Source organism: Dermochelys coriacea, chromosome 2, assembly GCF_009764565.3.
Source record: "Dermochelys coriacea isolate rDerCor1 chromosome 2, rDerCor1.pri.v4, whole genome shotgun sequence".
NCBI lineage: Eukaryota > Metazoa > Chordata > Testudines > Dermochelyidae > Dermochelys > Dermochelys coriacea.
The window spans coordinates 111,400,663-111,417,611 of NC_050069.1; the positions used below are offsets into that span (position 1 = coordinate 111,400,663).

Genomic DNA, 16,949 nt, shown 5'->3' on the forward strand with positions numbered 1-16,949 from the left:
AAAACCTTGGGCAAGATATTATACTCTTATGAGGCACTACACAGAACTCATAGCCCAGCAGGATGGTTGCCCTATAGGGTGCAGCAATGCCTGGAAGTTCTGTAATGCTGTGTGCCCTTGGCACAGTCCTCCTGCCAGCCCCACCCCCAGCACACAAGGATTTGTCAATGTGAAGGGAACCTCAGAGATAGTTTTATGCACTAGTGGGGGGAGGGAGAATCCTCCCCAGGGCAAATACGGGGCTTTCAGTGTCTCTTTATGCCACTCTGGCCCTTTTACCTGACAAAGGAACTGGAGTGGGTGGATTTCACCCCTTATGTCTGTTAGATTTAGTACTCTAACATACACATTGTTCAAATATAGGCAAAAAGTTTAAAGACTGGCGGTGATTTTCTACAAAATAATTTGTTTCAAAAAACATGGTTAAATTTGGATGGAAAAAGAAAGGGAAAGAAAAATAAATATATAGGATCCAGATACCATTTTGTTCTTCTATGCTTGATTTATTTTTTATTTAAATGTATGTTGTGCAGGTTAAAAAAAAATTAAGGAAGCAAATTTCACAATACACATACCCAGGCATATCCACAGCAGCTCTATGCTTATCGCATGAAAGTAAATTATGGTACAGGATGCAAGTCAGAATCATCCTACTAAGAGGCTCAAAGCACTTGATGCTCATTTTCTTTCCCATAACTAAAAAGTAATTTTAATTATGTACCTTCTCAATGACTCCTGCTCCCAAACTGTTAATGGCTTTCATTTTTCTCTCTGGCAGTGGTGGATTAAACTGAATGGCATTTTTCTGAAGAAGGGCCAGTGGCACAGTAACCAAAACCTATGGGAGAATAAAGAATCATGATCACAACAGTAGCAAAAGCTTTACAGGTTTCAGAGTAGCAGCCGTGTTAGTCTGTATTCGCAAAAAGAAAAGGAGTACTTGTGGCACCTTAGAGACTAACAAATTTATTAGAGCATAAGCTTTCGTGAGCTACAGCTCACTTCATCGGATGCATTTGGTGGAAAAAACAGAGGAGAGATTTATATACACACACACAGAGAACATGAAACAATGGGTTTATCATACACACTGTAAGGAGAGTGATCACTTAAGATAAGCCATCACCAACAGCAGGGGGGGGAAGGAGGAAAACCTTTCATGGTGACAAGCAGGTAGGCTAATTCCAGCAGTTAACAAGAATATCAGAGGTTTCAGAGTAGCAGCCGTGTTAGTCTGTATTCGCAAAAAGAAAAGGAGTACTTGTGGCACCTTAGAGACTAACAAATTTATTAGAGCATAAGCTTTCGTGAGCTACAGCTCACTTCATCGGATGCATTTGGTGGAAAAAACAGAGGAGAGATTTATATACACACACACAGAGAACATGAAACAATGGGTTTATCATACACACTGTAAGGAGAGTGATCACTTAAGATAAGCCATCACCAACAGCAGGGGGGGGAAGGAGGAAAACCTTTCATGGTGACAAGCAGGTAGGCTAATTCCAGCAGTTAACAAGAATATCAGAGGTTTCAGAGTAGCAGCCGTGTTAGTCTGTATTCGCAAAAAGAAAAGGAGTACTTGTGGCACCTTAGAGACTAACAAATTTATTAGAGCATAAGCTTTCGTGAGCTACAGCTCACTTCATCGGATGCATTTGGTGGAAAAAACTTTTTTTTCCACCAAATGCATCCGATGAAGTGAGCTGTAGCTCACGAAAGCTTATGCTCTAATAAATTTGTTAGTCTCTAAGGTGCCACAAGTACTCCTTTTCTTTTTAAGAATATCAGAGGAACAGTGGGGGGTGGGGTGGGAGGGAGAAATACCATGGGGAAATAGTTTTACTTTGTGTAATGACTCATCCATTCCCAGTCTCTATTCAAGCCTAAGTTAATTGTATCCAGTTTGCAAATTAATTCCAATTCAGCAGTCTCTCGTTGGAGTCTGTTTTTGAAGCTTTTTTGTTGAAGTATAGCCACTCTTAGGTCTGTGATCGAGTGACCAGAGAGATTGAAGTGTTCTCCAACTGGTTTTTGAATGTTATAATTCTTGACGTCTGATTTGTGTCCATTCATTCTTTTACGTAGAGACTGTCCAGTTTGGCCAATGTACATGGCAGAGGGGCATTGCTGGCACATGATGGCATATATCACATTGGTAGATGCACAGGTGAACGAGCCTCTGATGGTGTGGCTGATGTGATTAGGCCCTATGATGGTATCCCCTGAATAGATATGTGGACAGAGTTGGCAACGGGCTTTGTTGCAAGGATAGGTTCCTGGGTTAGTGGTTCTGTTGTGTGGTGTGTGGTTGCTGGTGAGTATTTGCTTCAGATTGGGGGGCTGTCTGTAAGCAAGGACTGGTCTGTCTCCCAAGATCTGAGAGAGCGATGGCTCGTCCTTCAGGATAGGTTGTAGATCCTTGATGATGCGTTGGAGGGGTTTTAGTTGGGGGCTGAAGGTGATGGCTAGTGGCGTTCTGTTGTTTTCTTTGTTGGGCCTGTCCTGTAGTAGGTGACTTCTGGGTACTCTTCTGGCTCTGTCAATCTGTTTCTTCACTTCAGCAGGTGGGTACTGTAGTTGTAGGAATGCATGATAGAGATCTTGTAGGTGTTTGTCTCTGTCTGAGGGGTTGGAGCAAATGCGGTTATATCGTAGCGCTTGGCTGTAAGACAATGGATCGAGTGGTATGATCTGGATGAAAGCTAGAGGCATGTAGGTAGGAATAGCGGTCAGTAGGTTTCCTTTCTCATGGAAAAGAAGCTCTTGAGGAATTCCACCATGAATTCAACAATTTCCATCCCACCATCAACCTCAACCTGGACCAGTCCACACAAGAGATCCACTTCCTGGACACTACGGTGCTAATAAGCGATGGTCACATAAACACCACCCTATATCGGAAACCTACTGACCGCTATTCCTACCTACATGCCTCTAGCTTTCATCCAGATCATACCACTCGATCCATTGTCTACAGCCAAGCGCTACGATATAACCGCATTTGCTCCAACCCCTCAGACAGAGACAAACACCTACAAGATCTCTATCATGCATTCCTACAACTACAGTACCCACCTGCTGAAGTGAAGAAACAGATTGACAGAGCCAGAAGAGTACCCAGAAGTCACCTACTACAGGACAGGCCCAACAAAGAAAACAACAGAACGCCACTAGCCATCACCTTCAGCCCCCAACTAAAACCCCTCCAACGCATCATCAAGGATCTACAACCTATCCTGAAGGACGAGCCATCGCTCTCTCAGATCTTGGGAGACAGACCAGTCCTTGCTTACAGACAGCCCCCCAATCTGAAGCAAATACTCACCAGCAACCACACACCACACAACAGAACCACTAACCCAGGAACCTATCCTTGCAACAAAGCCCGTTGCCAACTCTGTCCACATATCTATTCAGGGGATACCATCATAGGGCCTAATCACATCAGCCACACCATCAGAGGCTCGTTCACCTGTGCATCTACCAATGTGATATATGCCATCATGTGCCAGCAATGCCCCTCTGCCATGTACATTGGCCAAACTGGACAGTCTCTACGTAAAAGAATGAATGGACACAAATCAGACGTCAAGAATTATAACATTCAAAAACCAGTTGGAGAACACTTCAATCTCTCTGGTCACTCGATCACAGACCTAAGAGTGGCTATACTTCAACAAAAAAGCTTCAAAAACAGACTCCAACGAGAGACTGCTGAATTGGAATTAATTTGCAAACTGGATACAATTAACTTAGGCTTGAATAGAGACTGGGAATGGATGAGTCATTACACAAAGTAAAACTATTTCCCCATGGTATTTCTCCCTCCCACCCCACCCCCCACTGTTCCTCTGATATTCTTGTTAACTGCTGGAATTAGCCTACCTGCTTGTCACCATGAAAGGTTTTCCTCCTTCCCCCCCCTGCTGTTGGTGATGGCTTATCTTAAGTGATCACTCTCCTTACAGTGTGTATGATAAACCCATTGTTTCATGTTCTCTGTGTGTGTGTATATAAATCTCTCCTCTGTTTTTTCCACCAAATGCATCCGATGAAGTGAGCTGTAGCTCACGAAAGCTTATGCTCTAATAAATTTGTTAGTCTCTAAGGTGCCACAAGTACTCCTTTTCTTTTTGCAAAAGCTTTACAAAGCATTAAGACTAATCTCTCATTGAAAGTACCCATTGTTCTTAAAAAGAACAGGAGTACTTGTGGCACCTTAGAGACTAACAAATTTATTAGAGCATAAGCTTTCGTGAGCCTCAGCTCACTTCATCGGACTGTATGCGTCCGATGAAGTGAGCTGTAGCTCACAAAAGCTTATGCTCTAATAAATTTGTTAGTCTCTAAGGTGCCACAAGTACTCCTGTTCTTTTTACGGATACAGACTAACACAACTGCTACTTTGAAACCCATTGTTCTTGTAACAGAACAAAGATGAGGAGGCACAATTCTCCCAGGGCAACTCGGAGTTAGCGTCTACTGTCACTACACATTAATAGCAGCCATGTCACACATTCAGGGAATAACAGACTCCTCAGTACAGTGGTTCTCAAGATGTGGTCTGTAGAGCGACTTACAACACAGTGATGAACTATGCTAACAGTAAAAACAATGAGGAGTCTTTGTGGCACCTTAGAGACTAACCAATTTATGGCTTTAGCCCACGAAAGCTTATGCCCAAATAAATTGGTTAGTCTCTAAGGTGCCACAAGGACTCCTTGTTGTTATTGCTCATACAGAATAAGACAGCTACCCCTCTGAAATCTGTCACTATGCTAACAGTAGTAATGCTTCCTGATAGTTATAGTTCTAGAATTTCCAAGTGACTTTTTGATTACTTTTCTCTAAACCATTCACAGCACCTTCATGTCTTATTCTTCTGGGCTTTTCTTTGGTGTAAATTCAGCCTTGATCAAAGCACATGCCCTCAAAATTTGAGAAGAAGCAAGCCTGGGCATATTAGAGCAGTTGGAGCAATAGGAAATGAGGGGAGAGTTAGTAGTAAAGAGTAAAGTCCTATTCCCAGAGAAAGGGAATAAATAGGCTATATATATATCTGGGTGAAATATAAATGTAAAAATAGGTGGGAGTGGGGAATGTAACCAAACAGCTGTCACTAAAGCAAGCTGATTTTCATCTTGTCTCTTTTATATTGTCCTAATACTGACATCAGAATATTAGATCGACTCTTACAAATAGTTATTTAAGTCTAAATAAAAATATACTACTCTTACTAGTGCATTATGAAATATTATTATTAAAACAACCATCAAAATAAGCAAACAGAGGACACTTCATCAGCCGTTAATCTTAGATATTTTTAAAACTGTGTGTTTCACTTATTTGCAAAATTCAGGTAATTCTGAATAGGTCATTTGTTCAAATGAGCGAGTTTCCACAGTATATATAAATTAGCATTCCAAACTTAAACATGCCCAGTGAAAAACGGTCACTATATTAACCAAACATGGCTCACTGAACAATTAAGTAGTAAAAATATACAGATTTTTTTTTAACCTCTAAAGAATCTATGATCTAAATATAGATAAACTTGAAACATACTTGTTACCTTTTGTGCTGTCCACACAGTTCCATCTGCTGTAGTGACCTGGACTTCTTCCCCAGAATAGTCTATACTGTGTACCTGGTTTGCAAAGGGAAAGTAATAGTGATACACCAAAAATTTTATGAAATTATGCAGTCCACATTCAGAGGATAGCAAATTATTACAAGTCTATAAACTTCACTTCCGGATATGTTAGCTCCCGTATTTGATGCAGAAGAGCACGTTACATCAGAAAAACTAGCCACTGTAGAAAAAGGGAACCTGAAACAGTTGTTCACTGTTCAAATGAAGCAATTCATAATATGATAAGGAGGATAACTATGTTATAGACAGTTCTCTGAAGATTATCCCTGAGTTCCCAAAAATGGTAAGGGTAGAAGTCAAATAGTTTATTAGTACAGATGCTAAAGCTAAGGAGTCTGATACATGAAAGAAGGGAAAATATATGTTTTTAAAGTCAAGTTAGTTACAAACATGACTTTTTCAAGACCGAACTTTATGTACTTGCTAAATATTATGATTAGGTTAGTCAGACATTTTAGACCGGGGTGCGCAAACGTTTTGGGCCAAGGGCCACATCTGGGTGGGGAAATTGTATGCAGGGCTGGGGCAGGGGGCTGGGGTGCAGGAGGGAGTGCGGGGTGCAGGCAAGGAATTGGGGGGCAGGATGCAGGAGGGGTTCGGGCTCCGGCCCGGCGCCACTTACCTAAAGCACAGGGCTTCGCACGCTGCCCTTGCCATGCCTCCAGGTACTTCCTCCAAAGTTCCTATTGGCCACGGTTCCCTGTTCCTGGCCAATGGGAGCTGGGGAGGCGGTGCCTGGAGGCAAGGGCAATGCACAGAGCCCTCTGTCCCCACGCCCCACCAGGGCCCCAGGGATGTGGTGCCGGCCACTTCTGAGAGCAGCACGGGTCCTGTTGCACCATGTGGGGCTATCCCGTGGGCCAGATCCAAAGCCCTGAGGGGCTGGATCTGGCCCGTGGTCCATAGTTTGCCCACCCCTGTTTTAGACTATGCCTCTAGGATGCAGATATCCAAATACATTTCCAGCATCACAGGTTTGCTATAAATAGAATCACTTGCTGACAATTGAGATGAAATCTAAACAACACTGAAATTATACAGAAATAATTAAAAAATAAAGCTTCTTCCTGTTCAGTCACATCGAAAAAAGTTATAGTTATCTCAAAACCAGATTTGTTTGTGGAATATGAAAAGAGGCTTGTATGCTTCAAAGCTAATACCCTCTCATTATCTTCACTGGGGGACAATCTTGACTGGACAGCAGGGAATGAGAGAAACCCAGAGCATATGTATAGCAGGATGTGAGGTGCCTCCCTTCAATACCCTCTTCAGTCCTCTGCTTGGTCACTGGCTGGGCAAAGCCAGCTGATTGGTTGCCAGGTGCTCCTCTTTCCCCATTTAAACTAGCCTAGGCATTTCTAAAGCCTCTTTCTCTCCAGTTAGCTGCCCCCCCGCTCCCTCCCTCTCTCTCCTTGGTTGTAGCTTAGGAGCTGTGCCTCTTATGATGCTGTGAGTCTGACCAATCCCCTAACACCATCATTTTACATCTCACCGGAAGCTTAAGTCGAATGTCAACCCCTTCAGCCAGTTTATCTATGATGGTAGAATACCCTGGTGTTAAAAGGGTGTGATCTCCGGCAAACTGGGCAAAAAATTCATTGTGGTCCCATGAGCGTGCAGATACCTGTGGAAAGAATACAACAGGTTGTGTCTACCAGTCGGGAGACAACGTGTAAGCTTTATAAAAGCCATATGTGTAGAGGAAGCCAAACTGGTTTCTTCCATACCAGGGGATCAGATGCCAGCAAATTTTTATTTAAATGAGGCTACGCTATGCAAATTGTCTAATTAAGCAAAATGACACAATCTGGATAGGTTACTAGGCGATACCCTACTGAGAACATCATTTGGCACAGTGCAAGAGCACCACTGTGAAAAAGATTGGCGTATAGACATAAAACATTTTAGATACCAGTAAAAGGTGTTTTCCGACCGAAACAAGGGTATACAGCTATCCAATCTCTCAAATGATTAGATGCTACAGTGTTATTATACCAGTAAGGGTTTTTAAGCATTAATACTCAGATAACAGAATATAAAGAAAAGGAGGACTTGTGGAACCTTAGGGACTAACATATTTATTTGAGCATAAGCTTTCGTGAGCTACAGCTCACTTCATTGGATGCATACAGTGGAAAATATAGTAGGGAGATTTTATATACACAGAGAACATGAAACAATTGGTGTTACCATACAGACTGTAACAACAGTGATCAGGAAAGGTGAGCAATTACCAGCAGGAGAGTGCCGTGTGGGGGAAGAGTGGGACCTTTTGTTGTGATAATCAAGGTGGGCCATTTCCAACACTTTACAAGAACAGTAGGAGGGGAAATAAACAAGGGGAAAATAGTTTTACTTTCTGTAATGACACATCCACTCCCAGTCTTTATTCAAGCCTAATGTAATGGTGTCCAGTTTGCAAATTAATTCCAATTCAGCAGTCTCTCGTTGGAGTCTGTTTTTCAAGTTTTTTTGTTGAAGAATTGCAACTTTTAGGTCTGGTTTCAGAGTAGCAGCCGTGTTAGTCTGTATTCGCAAAAAGAAAAGGAGTACTTGTGGCACCTTACAGACTAACAAATTTATTAGAGCATAAGCTTTCGTGAGCTACAGCTCAGGTCTGTAATCGAGTGACCAAAGAGATTCAAGTGTTCTCTGACTGGTTTTTGAATGTTATAATTCTTGACGTCTGATTTGTGTCCATTTATTCTTTTACGTAGAGACTGTCCAGTTTGGCCAATGTACATGGCAGAGGGGCATTGCTGGCACATGATGGCATATATCACTTTGGTAGATGTGCAGGTGAACGAGCCTCTGATAGTGTGGCTGATGTGATTAGGCCCTATGATGGTGTCCCCTAAATAGATATGTGGGCACAGTTGGCAACAGGCTTTGTTGCAAGGATAGGTTCCTGGGTTAGTGTTTTTGTTGTTTGGTGGTAGTGAGTATTTGCTTCAGGTTGGGGGGCTGTCTGTAAGCAAGGACTTGCCTGCCTGCAGACTGAAAGGCTAAACAGAATGCGAGTGTGCAATTCTAACAACCACTCATATGAAAGATGCTTGAAATGGCAAACTTTGTCCAAAGAGAGGTAATGAATAAATCTCTGGGGTCTGCTTTTAAGGCCAGTGGATTGGTGCCACTACAAAGTTAACAAGCATGATTACATGAGATTTAAAAACACAGGGTGAATTTGTTGACTCCTTTGAAGTCAACAGCAAAACTCCCAAAACATATGGCTGAAAAATACTAGGGGGAGGGAAAGGGGTATGAAATGGTTCTCAGCAAACTGGGCAGGAAGTAAAAGTAAACGTACGTAATCCATTGGGTTCCCATTGAAAATGAAAGTATTCTACTACTAAAAGAGTAAAAATATAATGCAGCAACTATGTTAATGATTATCACTTTTAATATCACAACAAACAGTTATGAACACCAGAGTTAAGAACTGATCAGTCAACCACACGCCTCATTTGGAACCAGAAGTACACAATCAGGCAGCAGCAGAGACAAAACAAAGCAAAAAACCCAAATACAGTACAGTACTGTGTTATATGTAAACTACTAAAAAAAATAAAGGGAAAGTATAGTAAAGCATAGTACATTTTCAAAGCTGTATTAACTCAATGTTCAGTAGTAAATTTTTGAAAGAACCACAACGTTTTGTTCAGTTACGAACAACCTCCATTCCCAAGATGTTCATAACTGAGGTTCTATTGTATTCTCAAGTGCTACAGATAAATTTGTCTAATAATATTTCACAGCAACTAATACAACACTAGAAAATTGACACATGTAAATACATATGTGCACTCACATACACTATATTGCCAGGACAACACAGCAGTGTTCCCTCTAATTTTTTACGACGATGTGCGGAATGAATTTTGTTGTTATGTGCACCAATATGAGGCAGAGGTTTGGGGTGTGAGGGGATGAGGGCTCTGGCTGGGGGTGCAGGCTCTGGGGTGGGGCTGGGGGTTCAGAGTGTGGGATGGGGCTCAGGCAGAGGGTTGGGGTGTGGGAAGATGAGGGCTCTGGCTGCGGGTGTGGGCTCTGGGGATGAGGGATTCGGGGTGCAGGCTGTCCCCAGGCTGCGGTGGGGAGAGAACAGACTCCCCCCAGTCCTCTCTCGTTGCAGCAGCTCGGGGCTGGGGGAGCGGAGTCTCTCCCCCGGCTGTGGCAGCTCCAGCATGGATGGGCCAGGCTGAGGGAGGGGCTCTTCTCCCCCAGCCGCAGCAAGTCTGTGGCAGATCCACGCTGGGGCTGGTGGGGAGGGGCACCTCTCTCCTGTGGTCCCAACACAGACCTGCAGCGGCCAGCAGGGAGGGGCATCTCTCCCACCGCAGCCCTGAGCTCCTGCCCGCTGTTTAATAGGCAGCTGCATGGTCTCATGGCTTAGCGTGACCTTAGCAACACAGTGAAATTTGCATTCTGTGATCACCACTTGCAGTAATCATTTGGGTATGTGGATCAAAAGCTACTTTTCAAAATCCAGTTTCCACTAGAGCAGAGGAATTTACCTCACATTTTGCAGTGAGCACTTGGGTGTAAGGTTCAAACTGGAGGTGAATTTCTTTGAGAGGGGAGTGCTATTATCTCAGTTTTAGTGACGAGAACCGAGGCACAGAGAAGTCACCCAGGAGGTCTGAGGTGGAGCAGAGAACTGAACTCCTGTTTCCTAAATTCCAGGATAGTGCCCTAGACATTAGATTATCCTTCCCCTCTCTCTATTTCTAAGTTACATTACATATTTAATCAATCATGCACTCACCTGATGGAGGTCACTGCCACAGGCATACTCCAAGTTACTAAGGTGGAACTGTAGTACCTTTTCCTCCAGATCACTGAACTGGATACCTGACTCCTGAATAAAAGCCTTATAGATCTCCTGTATCTTCTCTGTACAGGAACAGATTTACAATAAAAATGTAGAAATAGGTGATCGCAGGTCATTGTTCTCTGAATCTCACAAGTTTGCAAGTTAGCTATTAATATTCATCCAAATTTATTTCTTATGTCGTGAAAAAGCTGCTACAGAATATATGCCAGCAAGATCTCTCACATGTGATCAGATGAAACCCTAATTTGAGTTCAGATTAAAATAATTTGATTTCGACACCGATAAGGGAGTGTATGTTTCCCATGAACTGCCCTCAAAGAGAGAGAGTAGGTATTACTGTCAACCTCAGAAAAAAATCTGGTTAAAAAAAAAAAGGAGCCATATGGGATAACCAACATAGACAGCAGAGAAATTCATTGTTCAGCTACCATCAGTACATCATGCTGCAGTGATGTGGTTTAAATGACACTCATTCCCCAAGGCTAATTCATCTAACTAAATAAATAAATAACCCCCCCAAACAAACAGAAAACAACAACTCATGAATACTACTCCGAATGCCACCTTCTATAGCATTCTGTGTAATTTTCACAAAAGCAAAAGATTTGAGAGCCTTGGGGCCCGATTCAAAGCTCACTGAAACCAATGGATTCTCTTCATTGTTTTCCAGTGGGCTTTGGATCAGGCCCTTACTCTGTGTGTACTCATCATAGAAAAAAAGAGCAGAACTATATTCTGAAAACGTAATTAAAAAAATAAAATCACAGCTGCCCTGACCATCTCTATCTAACCAAAACTGCTTCAGCTACTTAGGGTATGTCTACATTGCAATTAGACACCCGCAGCTGGCCTATGCCAGCTGTCTTGGGTTCACGCTAAGCTGTTTAGCTGCAGTGTAGACATTCAGGATCAGGCTGGAGCCCGTACTCCAGGACGTAGGAACTTCAACTTCCATGATGTAGGAAGGTCCCAGAGGTTGGCTCAACGTCTACACCACAGTAAAAAATCCCATTAACTTGAGCCCCAGGAGCCCAAGTCAGCTGGCACTGATCAGTTGTGGGTGTATAACTACAGTGTAGACATACCCTTAGAGACAAACTAGTGGTAGTACCAAAGCCAAGTACAGTATATTAAAAATACAGTATATTAAAAATGGCCAAACTATGAAAACAACTGATCCAATCTCCTGTTACTATCAATGTAGGGAAAAAAAAATCACCCTTCAAATGAGATATGGTATGGCCTACAAATCTAGGGTGAAATCCTGGCTCCACTGAATTCAGTGACAAAACTCCCATTTACATCAATGGAGCCTCGAAGTTTAAGGTCAACCATACATACAAATATTCAGAATCCCCAAATTATGTACAAAATGAAAGGCAAATTAGCATAAAAGCCCCCTTATTTTTATGGTTATGAAAACTGTCAGCATCTCTGGTGTCCAGGACAACTCCTCTCTTACCTCCTAGAGTGACATCTTGATGTTGGGTCTTATCTTTTCTCCATTCTGAGACAACATCCAGGATGGCATTGAAATGAAAGTCCATGCGCTTATCTATAGTGGGGTCAGTTATCCTTCCACCTTCTTGGATCAAATCACATCTCTCCCCTAGTTTGTGCATTTTAATGCCAAGCTTCAAAAGAAAGTTAAAAATGAATAAGCGTAAAATTTCTATGGGGAAAACTTCACTTTGTTAAGATGCTCAAGTACATATTAAAAAGAAGGGTAAATCCTTAGAAATAAGGCACTGTTGCTAACATGGAATTTTTGCACACTTTAAACAACTGGTCATGAATCTCAACCTCTTAAAATAATACAAAAATTAAGTTCTGAATGGAACTTGAAACTCAGCAGTTAAACCAAACCTATGACTTTTAAGCAACAATACATCAAAGGCAGTACAAAAATCCAAGGATTAGGATTAAATTAGGTAATTAGGTAAAATTTAACTAGGTAAAACTAAAGAGTCACACAGTTTGTTGCTTCTGTAGGCAGAGTGCATTGCACACAGCAGGAGCTCCTTCTGTTCCTCCACAAACACCCCACAAACTCTGTGTCCTACCCTTTCATCCCATCATCTATTTCAGAGACTCACAGCAACCTCTTGGCCCCTTCCCTCATGCCAGGGGCTGTGTGTGTCCTCCATGCTGCTGAGTCTGCCAACCAGAAGCCGAGGCTCCGTGTGTCCACCATTTTCCCCTTCCAGTTTTCACCAATATCAATATGGTTTTGCCCATAGAGGACTAAACATTCCCTGAATGTTCTGGAATTGATCAGATGTTCAATAATTATTGCATTATAGACAGACAGACAGAGATGCCATTGAGTTGAGTGTTAAACCTTACTTTGCTTGGCCAATATTTTTTTTAAAAGTCGGAGTAAAGAGTTGACATGTTTCACAGAGTCCAAGTGCAACAGTTACTTGGAGATGTAGCACAAATTCTTTTCAATGCACTTTTATCTAGTCAGAGATATGGCCTAAGATTTCCCCATTTTACCTACTTATCCTATGAGATCCTGGGCTGCTTCCCACTGCAGGTCTCTTTTCAAAATACAGATCTATTTTTTAAAAAGTAAAAAAATATCCTAAATAAATGATCACACACTATTACTCAACATATGCGCTCCCTCTGGGTATTCAGAAGCCATACTTTTCTGATTAAAATAAGGTTTTGCTATTTCCCCCATTATTCTTCCCAGTGCCATAGAGCATTGGACAGTTACAGGAAAATGAGCTGGATTTTCTCCTGGCTCTCCAGAAGACTAGTTAGCTAAGTTCCACTGGCAAAAACTCAGCCTGGGATCTGAACATAAAGCTGCCTTGGAGTTTGCAATGCTGGCAGTAAGAAAACACCTTTTTACTGGTAGCCTGTGTGGATTTCATCTGGAAGTCACTGAGACACAATATACACAATATCCACAATGCCATAAAACCACACATTAAGGTCAGTTGGGGCTTATAGTTGAAAACTACTGTCAACTCTAGTATAAGGGCTTATCTCTACTACAACCACCAAGCTGCTGGGGACTCTTACAACATTATCCGCAGTTACAGGCAAAAACCATGGCTTCTTCTTGCAGCTGGTGCCTAGCCATTTTTATTTTAGCAATGTGCCTGATACTGTGCTAACACCTTGCTCTGTCTAAAGCTGAGACTAATCAAAGACACTAGCACTAATCAAAGACATGGTTACCATACAGATGTCACTTACAAGACAGAATTATGTTTTAATCAAACCAACCATGTCATAAATTGGGTCACCAGATGTGGTTGTTATTGCAATACAGATGGGCCCTAAAGTTCTCAAACTTGATAAACTCTTATGCTTTACAGACTGACCGTTTCTCCATATATGGATTAGTACCACTAAGGATGAAAGTGCTGTTTTTCTGTGGAGGTCAATTTGGGTGCTACGAGTTAGAATAGCATTTCATCAGAATCTCTTGTTCACACCCATTAAGTTGAAAACTTTCTCTATTAACTTGGTTCACCTAAGAGATGGACTACAGATACTTTGAGCAGAACATCTCGTGAGCTAGTTATTTCTTCACCTCCTTTCCTGAATCAATGCGGACAATAATTTCATTTGAATTGTGTACTGCAAGATCTTCAATTAAAAATTTGCACTCTGAAAATATTTTGCCTTTTGCTTCATTTATAGTTAAAACGTGGCATAGATCAAACATAATTGTATTTAAAGAGCCATTCAAGACAATACATACATATATAGTACTCTGTCTGAAAGGTAGTACTTGAAACTAAGGATTTTTCCTATTCTTTAGAATTCATAAAGAACTTAAATGTACCAGAGAAATAATTACAATCATAAATTACCACAAGGAATTCTATTGTGAGGGAGCATTTGGTTTGATTGGTTGTTTTTTTTTTTTTTTTTTTTTTTAAGATGACTAATGTTAAAATGGAGATATTTTAAAGAAACAAATTATTTTAAAGTTTGCTCAATCATTACTCTGATTATAAGAGGCTGACTCACCTAATTCCTGGAAGGAAACTTTTATATTCAGAAATATTAACTCATGTGGAGCAAAACCACAGCACTCACACACATATACATGCCTACATGGTTTTGTAATTAGACCACTTTCACTGACAATAATGCGTAACCATTGCAGGGAAGAAACCCACTTGCTCACACATTAGTGCTATTGGGTTGTTGACGCAGCCATTGACAATCTGTGCTCCTTTTCCTACAGTGACTCCTTTGAAAGTCCTATCGTCCCACACACGCCCGCCAATTCTGTCTTTTGCTTCTAGCACAATGACCTGTAACACAAACATAGCTTAGGAAGTTGTCAGAGAAGATATTTTAAAAACGCTTATCTAGGCTCCAGGATAAAGACAAAATTAAGCTGCTTAGTTATGTTATTGAGCTGAATACTTTACTTTGTTGATAAATGGACACTAATGGAGCAGACCTGCCATTCTTGTTTCTCAAATTGTCATTTAAAGGTTAATTTAAAGAGATACATACACACTCACACAGTTATAAAACAAAGGCTCATTTACACTTTAGCCAAAATTAATACCTTAATAAAACTAGGCTTGAGCATATTATCATTTGCTTTTTTCAACATCTACAAAGTGAAAAAACTTCCAAATTTTCAGGTTTAGGGAAAGGTGCTCCAGTGTTCCAAGTTAATATATATTGACCTTTTACTGCTTCTTTTAAAATACATTTAATGTTCATTTCATATACTGAAAATAAATATTTTCTAAAGGGATAAGCAATATTTTCAGTTAAAACTGAAGCTGTTTGATATTAATATAATTCATTGCAAGATACATTTCTGCATGACTGAAACAATGCAGCTGGAGGACAACGTGCATTCTGTGATTCAGCAATCATGAAATGGGCTGAAAATCAGGCAGAATTCCAGCCTTCTGGATTGTGATGCTGTGTATAAGAAAGCTGACCATTTATATCATTGTTTCAGAGTAGCAGCCGTGCTAGTCTGTATCTGCAAAAAGAAAAGGAGGACTTGTGGTACCTTAGAGACTAACAAATTTATTTGAGCATAAGCTTTCGTGAGCTACAGCTCACTTCATCGGATGCATCACTGTTGTTACTCTGTTACACAATTTCCATAAGTCTTGCACAAAGTGTATCACGTAAGGTGTCAATGGAAAAGTTACAAGCTATCAAATATGATTATCCTGATTAAATCCACGTATGATCTTTGTATCTAAAGTTATGAATATTGGTTATGTATTTGTATCTCCAATATATGTTTTGTTCCTGGGTGATACCCTCCAGATAGATTTACATCAGGGCTAGACAGCTATGTGTTGATGGCCCATTAAGGACACTCAGCTCACAATAAGAAAAGGAGTACTTGTGGCACCTTAGAGACTAAGGTGCATCATAGGATGCATCATAGGCATCCGATGAAGTGAATTGTAGCTCACAAAAGCTTATGCTCAAATAAATGTGTTAGTCTCTAAGGTGCCACAAGTACTCCTTTGCTTTTTGCGAATACAAACTAACACGGCTGCTACTCTGAAACCTGTCAGCTCACAATGGGTCATTGAAGAAATTCATCCTGCCCAGTAAGCCTTTCCTGTGGACACCTCGGAAAGAATATGGTAAATAGCTGCATGAGTCAGCAAAGCATGCGAGCACATGTGATAATGACATGACCCTGGACTCCATCTTGGGACCAAACATTTCCATGCACCTGGCAAAGAATATAAAAGACACCTGAGACACCTCCATGTTGCCCCTTTCCTGCTCTAATTCCCTGGACTGTGGATTTACAACTAAAAGGAGTATCTTGAACTCTGGACTGAGGCCCTTCCAATCTTTTGGAAGTTACCAGAGAGACTTTTGCAAGCCAGCAGTCTATTCCATCACTGCTACAAACCTGACATAAGGACTTTGCAATCGTAACCTTTATAACTCTCTCTTCTTTTATTAATAAATCTTTAGTTCATTTACTAAGGATTGACTGACAGCATGATATTTGGGTAGGATCTCAGATACATCCTGATCTGGGGTAAGTGTCTGATCCTTTGGGATCAGTAAGAACCTCACATATGGTGAAATAGGTTTTCAATAACCTCTAACTATATTAGACTTGGTTGTCTGGGTGGGAGCCACGGGCTGGAATGCCCAAAGGGGACTGTGTTTGGCTTCCGGTTAACCAGTATGGTACTGCAGAAGCTTTTTTGTTACTGGCTTGGGGAATCTAATTATAGAGTAAACCACCAGCTTTGGGGATGATCTGCCCTATTTCTTGCAGTCTGCCCTGAGCGTGGAACTTCTCAGTGTGGCCCATCCAGGAATCTGGTCACAAGGATTTTCAAAAGAAATCAAGGAGCTAGGTGCTCAACTCCCACTCAATCTCCAATTCTGCAAACATTTACACATGGAAGTATTTCCCCTGATTTTAATGGGACTACTTATGTGTGCAAAGTATTGCAGAATCAAGATGAG

At 41.3% G+C, this 16,949-nt stretch overlaps 1 protein-coding gene across 5 annotated transcripts in view; it reads right to left on the minus strand.

Annotated features, from left to right (window-relative positions):
• The window catches only part of KDM1B (lysine demethylase 1B), a 42,708-nt gene that overhangs the window by 8,398 nt on the left and 17,361 nt on the right, over window positions 1–16,949 (minus strand). For 3 of the 5 annotated variants that reach the window (XM_038390624.2, XM_038390623.2, XM_043508320.1), the window contains 6 exons: window positions 14,642–14,779; window positions 11,956–12,127; window positions 10,425–10,552; window positions 7,149–7,280; window positions 5,576–5,650; window positions 722–838 (listed from right to left, as the gene is read on the minus strand). In XM_038390624.2, the coding sequence (XP_038246552.1) occupies window positions 722–838; window positions 5,576–5,650; window positions 7,149–7,280; window positions 10,425–10,552; window positions 11,956–12,127; window positions 14,642–14,779 (762 nt within the window). The remainder of the gene's footprint in view (window positions 1–721; window positions 839–5,575; window positions 5,651–7,148; window positions 7,281–10,424; window positions 10,553–11,955; window positions 12,128–14,641; window positions 14,780–16,949) is intronic. The other 2 variants (XM_038390625.2, XM_043508319.1) reach the window with 1 other exon arrangement.